Source organism: Lolium rigidum, chromosome 4 (assembly GCF_022539505.1).
Source record: "Lolium rigidum isolate FL_2022 chromosome 4, APGP_CSIRO_Lrig_0.1, whole genome shotgun sequence".
Classification (NCBI taxonomy): domain Eukaryota; kingdom Viridiplantae; phylum Streptophyta; class Magnoliopsida; order Poales; family Poaceae; genus Lolium; species Lolium rigidum.
Genome location: NC_061511.1, coordinates 208091550 through 208098314, shown reverse-complemented (window position 1 = coordinate 208098314; position 6765 = coordinate 208091550). Strand labels below are relative to the sequence as shown.

Here is a 6765-nt window from a genome sequence, read left to right as displayed (position 1 = left end):
CAGTAGTCCTATGACTTCTGATGTGTGGTCAGTTGCAGTGTTGTGTTTGTCAATTAGCCACGGGGTTATATAGAGGCGGATGAGAAGATATTGGAGCACCAAAAATGTTTAACGCGGTGGTAATTGCAGCAATTTAATTAGTACGATATATAACGCTATTTCTGGTACATATATAAATTAATGAGCATGCCAAATATTGTATAGGGTACTATATATCTTCATTCGAGATTAGCCTGACGAAAACTTCTTGTAATACGGAACAAATTTAGCATATGTTATACGTCACCTTACTATTCCTAGCTGAAATCCGTTTTGCGATATTTTGCTAATTATTACTTAAGAGTCTTAGACTACAAGCAAAGGATTATAGTCTTGTTTCTTTTTTACAAAGACGCTCAGCGGGCTACTTTCATGGATATTACAAAAAAAAGAGAAAGCACAGTGGCGCATAAGAAGAGTCAACGAGTAGGCAGTGAGGCAGCTAGACATACTCCCCGTCACACCAAAAATGTCTCAACTTTATCAAAATTAGATGTATCTAGACACTATCTAGTAGGTAGATACATCCAAATTTTGATAAAGTGAAGACACTTTTGGTGAAACGGAGGAAGCATAAAGAGTTGGCATTTGCGATACGCGTTCAGTGTTCCAGATTACCAGAAATGGATGAATAGAAGGACTGCTGTCGGGGCAATGTTGTTGCCCTTAAAGTGCCTCATCCAAGCATGTATCATCAATCATGGCCTGCTTGACGACCAGTTAACTAGGCAATTCGACTGCTCGAGTGCGATCATCTAACAGGCAGTGTCAAATGACCACAGATCGAGTGAGGCATCTTCCAGACAGAAACTTCTTTGCTGATCTTGCAAAATAAAATGGGCTGGTAATGGATGCTCTTGCTCTTGAGCTCCTTTTTTAAAAAAAATGTCTTGCTCTTGAGCTCCTGATCGAGATGCATGGAACTTGCAGCCTAGTTGGTACGCAGCCCAAACACCGCAATAACATACGTGCGGTTAAGTGCTACCTCATGGGCTCTTGACAACTGCGGTTGGCAAGTGGGTTCGCCAACGGCCTCTCTACTGAGCTGGCCATTGGGCCGTCACTCCTGGGCCTCGCCTGCCCTGGAGACAGCGGCGACCACTACATTGAACAGAGATACTCCACCTCCACTCCTGCCGGAACGAGCTCAATCTTCGATGCGACCTGCACCAAACTCATCGACAAATGCCATGCTGTGCTCGACACCTACTTGCTGCGAGCACTGGCCAGGCAGAGACGAATGCTCATCAACCACCGCCCACCGGCCGATGAGAGCAATTCCAATAGTGTAGCCAACTGCTGACTATAAACCAAGTGTCATATCATCTATAGTCAACTTAGAACCAACATATACAATAGTGAGCTATAAAAATGTAGTACTTTGTCAATGTATGACCCACCATTCACTCTCACAAAGTGCCTAGGAGCACGTGCTAGAGCTGGCTCTTGCATAAAAACCCACTCTCCTTCTCTCTCCTCCTCTCTCTCCTCCAACTGCTAGATAATATACTTATTTTAATCCTTATAATGGTACCGACTAGGACTTATTGTACTTGCTCTGAATAGGAGAGCGCCTGATGCCAGGTGCCGTTCAAGCCTTCAAGATGCTCGACAAGAAATATCTCAAAGTTAGAGATCAGAAGCTAGCACATAAATCCCATGCCCAGTGCAAAGAGAGGAAGAAAAAAGGCCCATGCAACATGATACTGTCCGACAGTTGTGCTGTTCGATTGCGACAAGCCAGCTGAGGAACAGAAGAAAAGGCCTCATTGTGTTAGTCATTGCAGGTATGAGAAGCCTATTGCTTCAGAGAAACGTGAGAACTTTGTAAACTCAGTAGAATAACAGTTAGAGCTCTGGAATTAGGGAATCAACGACGGCTCCTACCAGGGAATCAACACTTGTGTAGTTGTATTGAAATCACTCGCACACAAAGGTACATTTAACACTTTCCTCCTTGGAGTCAATACATGCAAGTGATTAACAGGTCAATTGATTGGCTACACCTTTCATCCACAGTATATATATCAACATTCAACGGCGAACCAAAACCGAAACACGAAATCAACATCAGCAGTCCACTCTGGGGAAAAAAGAATGGGGAAGTTACATATGGTACATCGGCAGGCCAAACCCAACAAAGAGGAAGAAAAACAAAAGAAACTAACAGAGGTGGGGAATGGAGAGGTCAGCCCAGACAAAATTGTAAGCCTAAAGTAGGAACCCAGCACCGCGTCTATGAGAACAACCAGAGAGCTTCAGGACGCCATGAAGCATCGTTGTCGTCACGGAGAGACTGAGCTACTGGATCACGCACTCACATTTCCGGAAACCATCATTCTCCCCTTCATCGTCTGACAGACCTTCATCGCTGTGGAAATATAGATTCAGCAGTCAGATAAGGTATCTCCAAAAGATAACTGTGCACGCAGTACAGTCAATATTTGAAACTATCAATGCCAGAACTTGGGAGTAAATTCAACATGTGCATAAACGAGAGATAAACAGAACAAAAATGTCAGAACATTCACACTGAATCCCCATGAATCTGGAACACTCAGACAAATAAGGAATGGGTGACTCATTTTAGTACTAAGAAACAGCAGACCATTCAACCAAAGATAGGCTCACAAGCTAAACATGGTGTTAATACTCAAGCTGGAACGCTCCTGTGTTGGTCCTAATCAAGTGAACTGGGGATGAACTGAACAACTAAACAGAGACACGCGTTTTCCACTGCTCAAACTTCCGCAGCTTTTCTGATACTCTCCTTTTATTTGGGTTATAGAAAGGGAAATGTGGACCAGGATCCAGGGTGTTCGTGCCTGTGTGTGACTTGGTCAAGTTTGTTAAACTGTGAGCTAAACTCTAAGCAAAAAATTGCGAACTGAAAAAACGGCTCACTCAAAGACTGACGAAACTGATTCTACTGAGGAAACTGAAAACAGCTAATACTAGAGGACACAGCAAGGTTTATCCATCATCAAGATTGTCCCGGAGCATCTTTGATAAGTTAGTTGGCATCTTTTAGTGACCAGTGACAGCTAGACATGGTATATAAGAGCAATTGCTAGTAGAGAGGTACTATCACAAACATAGTTTGTACAGATTAGAAACAGTACCTTGTTTCAAATTCTCTGATCTCAAAAAGTTCCTTCCCGCATGTGTCAGTCCAGTGGACTTTTCTTCGCTCCATTCCAGTTCTCAAAGTTTGCACCTCTTCCAGAGACTCCCGTGGTTCCTCACCATCACTTACAATAGAACTACGGTCAGAAGAGTCCCTTTTCGAGTTACTCTTAAGACAACCTTTTTTCCCAATTCCGTTGATGGAACCATTCGCTATTCGGTTCCCATTTGTGGAACTTGATAATTTCTGAGGCGTGTTACTTGAGCTCAATTTCGGAGGAGATGCGCCCTCAAGCCTAGCAGGTGTGCAGCCAAAGCAGGTAAAGGAAGCACATTTACCAGGAGCATCGTCCTTCGCTGAAGCTAGCTGCCCACCATGCCCAGCATCTCGGTCAACTAGTCGATAGTGGTTCCAGGGCGATGCCTTCACAGGCTGTTCTTCACTTTTCCGTCCGAGTAGCAAAAGCGCAAGGCCATGGCTGTATCCTGATGCAGATGACGAGAAAAAACCTCCTCCCTCCACAGCCAGTAGCATTTCAGCTGCTCATCCAGCCACCATGCAATGAAATCTTACAGACAGCTCAAACAAGAACCAGACCGCCAAAAGTGTATAGTAATAAGCGCAGGGCGGAGTATCTTCAACTGCTATTGTAACTTCTGCAAGAAGGTTAAGATGTTGGAACTCATCAGGCCATTAATTCATTCGGTGGGGCATGTCCATTTTGTAATCTAAGACACACGTAAGATTAACGACTCATCAGTATTACTACACAGCTATACATTACGTCCATTGTGTGGTATTGTTGGATTTCTAGGTAAACTGAGCAGAAAACTATTCTAGTCAGATTATGGGAGGCGTGAACAATTTATTCAAGTGCGCAATTAAGGTACCTATTCTTTGGTTTAGATTTCTCCCTGACTAAATAATGTTGCTTAGCAGCAAACTTTCATCCAGGCAAAAAGAGAACGGGAGTTGTTACTAAGTTCCCCACCAGCCCTAACTGGACTTACAGTTGACTGTCTACCTGAACCTGTTAGTCACGAAAACATCATGGATCCAAGCAAGAAACAAATGCTTCAAAACGAACATAATCCCAGCACTATAAATGTATTATCTTGATCGGCTCGCACCGCAACTCTAGAATGCCTGCATCTGAAACCCAATAGCATCCTAGGAACGCATTCAGAAGTTCTGCTCAATATTTCAGGGGCATATCTACCCAATATCCTACTGGAGCATCAAAAGGAGATTGAAAAACAGGATGCACATAAACACAAATATAGCAATCAGGCCAGGGGTGTGCGCCCAGAAATTGTACAGGGCAGTGGGGTTTAATATATCACAGGACGAAAACAAGCTCATACCTCAAGCCAATCGACAAAGATTGCGGTAACAGGGCTAGAGTGGAGCATGCTGTCATGATGAGAAAAAGGGGCGGCGATGGGCATGAAACTGGGTTGTTTGGGGGAGAGTGGGAACATGGGGTGAGATTGAGGCGTCAGCAGTAGCTGGAGGTCACATTGTTTGGGGGAGAGTATGGCACGGTATTGCTGCGATACAATAGAGAGATTTAGAGGCACGTTGGGTTGGACCAGAGTTGGTAGGTTGGTGGTCAGTTGGTGGAAGAGAAAACAAAGGTACCGGAAGAAAGAAACTCCACCTCAAAATGGACATAATCTCAGTGCTAGTGTGCTACATGTCTATTATCTTGATCAGACGCACTGCAAGTCTAGAATGTATGCATCTGAACCTCAACGGCATCCTATACAGAAGTTGAGCTCAATATTTCACGGACGTACCTAACCAAAGGTCCTACCAGTGCAAAAGATAGTGAAAAACAGTCATGCACACAGACACAGATCCAGCTATCAGACCACGGTGGATCTAGCTGGTGTGCACCGAGATTTTGTGGAAGACAGCAGGATGGAACAAACCATTGGATGAAAACATGCTCATAACCCAAAACCCAATGGCCAAAGATTGCATACGGGGTGGAAACAGTAGGAGCACGATATCACGATGAGAGAAAAGGGGAGCAGCGATGGCGGCAATGCACGTGGGAGGCAGGGTTGTTTGTAGGAGAGGGGGCATGGGGCAGGATTGAGGCGTCAGCAATAGCGGTCTGTAAGGCACGGTGCAGCGGTAGCTGTAGGGCAGGTGGCCGTACACTAGAGGCTGAGAGATTCAGAGTCATGCCACACTGGGTTGGAGTTGGGTTTGCAGGCCAGTTGTCAGCAGGTTTTGCTTGATATATTTCCTCTTTTAACGAAGAAGATATATTTCCAGAGTTTTACTTGTTTCCAGCAAACATTTGAAGTGCGCAATTAGTCTTTTTTGTAAACAGATACAGACGAAGGTGCAAGATTGGATAGCAAGGGAAACATGCTTCTCTGAAGAGTTAAAACTGGTGCAATAGAGTGAGAGCCAACATTGGATTTATGAGCTAGTTACTACAACAAGGTGCATAGAACATTTTGAGTATGTACCTTGTTTCGAATCTTCTGATCTCAAAAAGAGTCACTGCACACACGTGCCGGTCCACTGGACTTTCACCAGCCCAGCTCCTCACCTCACTAGATACAGAACCACGGCCACAAGAGTCTCTTCGGCTGCAAGATGGATAAGATGTTGCAACTAATCAGGTCATACATTCAATTGGAGAGCCATGTAAGAAAACGGTAACATGAGGTGAAGCACTGATAGATACAACAACATATAAATTGGTTCCTTCAGCGCTACTGTTGTACTAGGTGTATATGTATATTGGTTGAGCAGGGAACCATCATAAATTTCTCGTAAGGTGATCAAGGCACCAAGAAGCAAGTAAGTGAGCAATTTCACCAAGCACGCAATCAAGGAATCCTTTCGCTGAGGTACTAATCGTGTATTGACAAAAGCATGATGAACTCAACAGAATACCAAGGACTGCACATAATCTTATGTCTGGGCACTAGAGACACACGATCCCAGCAGAGCAGTATGTCCGCTGGCTCTGGCCACAAGTCCAGAATGGCTGAAGGAATCTGAACCCGAAGCTATCTTCAGGGCACTGCAACGAACCACAGTAGCCAGGATGATTCCTAGCTGTGCGTGGAAAAATACAGTGTGAAAAACAGCCGCCCGCGCAGGCGCAGATCTGCCCAGCAAGGATCCCTCTCTATTCCCTTGGGAGTTGGGAGGGTCAAACTGTAAACTAGCGAGGCGAGGCAGCCCGAGGAACCCGGCCGCCGCATTGCTCGCACCCGCCGCCCGGACGGCCGGACCGGGACATGGATCCCGTACGGAACACCGCTGCCGGAATCAGAGAGGCGGGCGTACAGAAATTCGTGGGTAGAGGAGCAGCGCGCGGGATCAGGATCGCCGTTACCTAGGAGTGGCGGCGGGTGCCAAATGCCGCGCGCCCCGATGCACGGGTCGCCGAGCGAGCGAGCCCTGGTCGACTGCCGCGGCGAGGGATCACAGGGGAGGTCGAGGAGGAGGCGGCGGGCGAGGTGGGCGGCGAGATGGACAATGGCGGAAGGGAGGGCGGCAGTGGTAAGAATAAAGTGGGGTGGGGAAGAAAGTGAAAGCGGGAAATAAAAATACTCCAGAGAAAGGAT

At 45.9% G+C, this 6765-nt stretch overlaps 1 protein-coding gene across 1 annotated transcript; it reads right to left on the bottom strand.

The window, feature by feature from the left end:
* Positions 1–2045: 2045 nt before the first annotated feature.
* Positions 2046–5758, bottom strand: LOC124649297. Its single transcript, XM_047188946.1, has 3 exons — positions 5653–5758; positions 3162–3822; positions 2046–2410 (listed from the first exon to the last, which is right to left on the bottom strand). Exons 2-3 carry the CDS (start codon positions 3698–3700, stop codon positions 2341–2343), a joined length of 609 nt encoding a protein of 202 aa, XP_047044902.1. The 5' UTR covers positions 3701–3822; positions 5653–5758; the 3' UTR covers positions 2046–2340.
* Positions 5759–6765: the final 1007 nt, after the last annotated feature.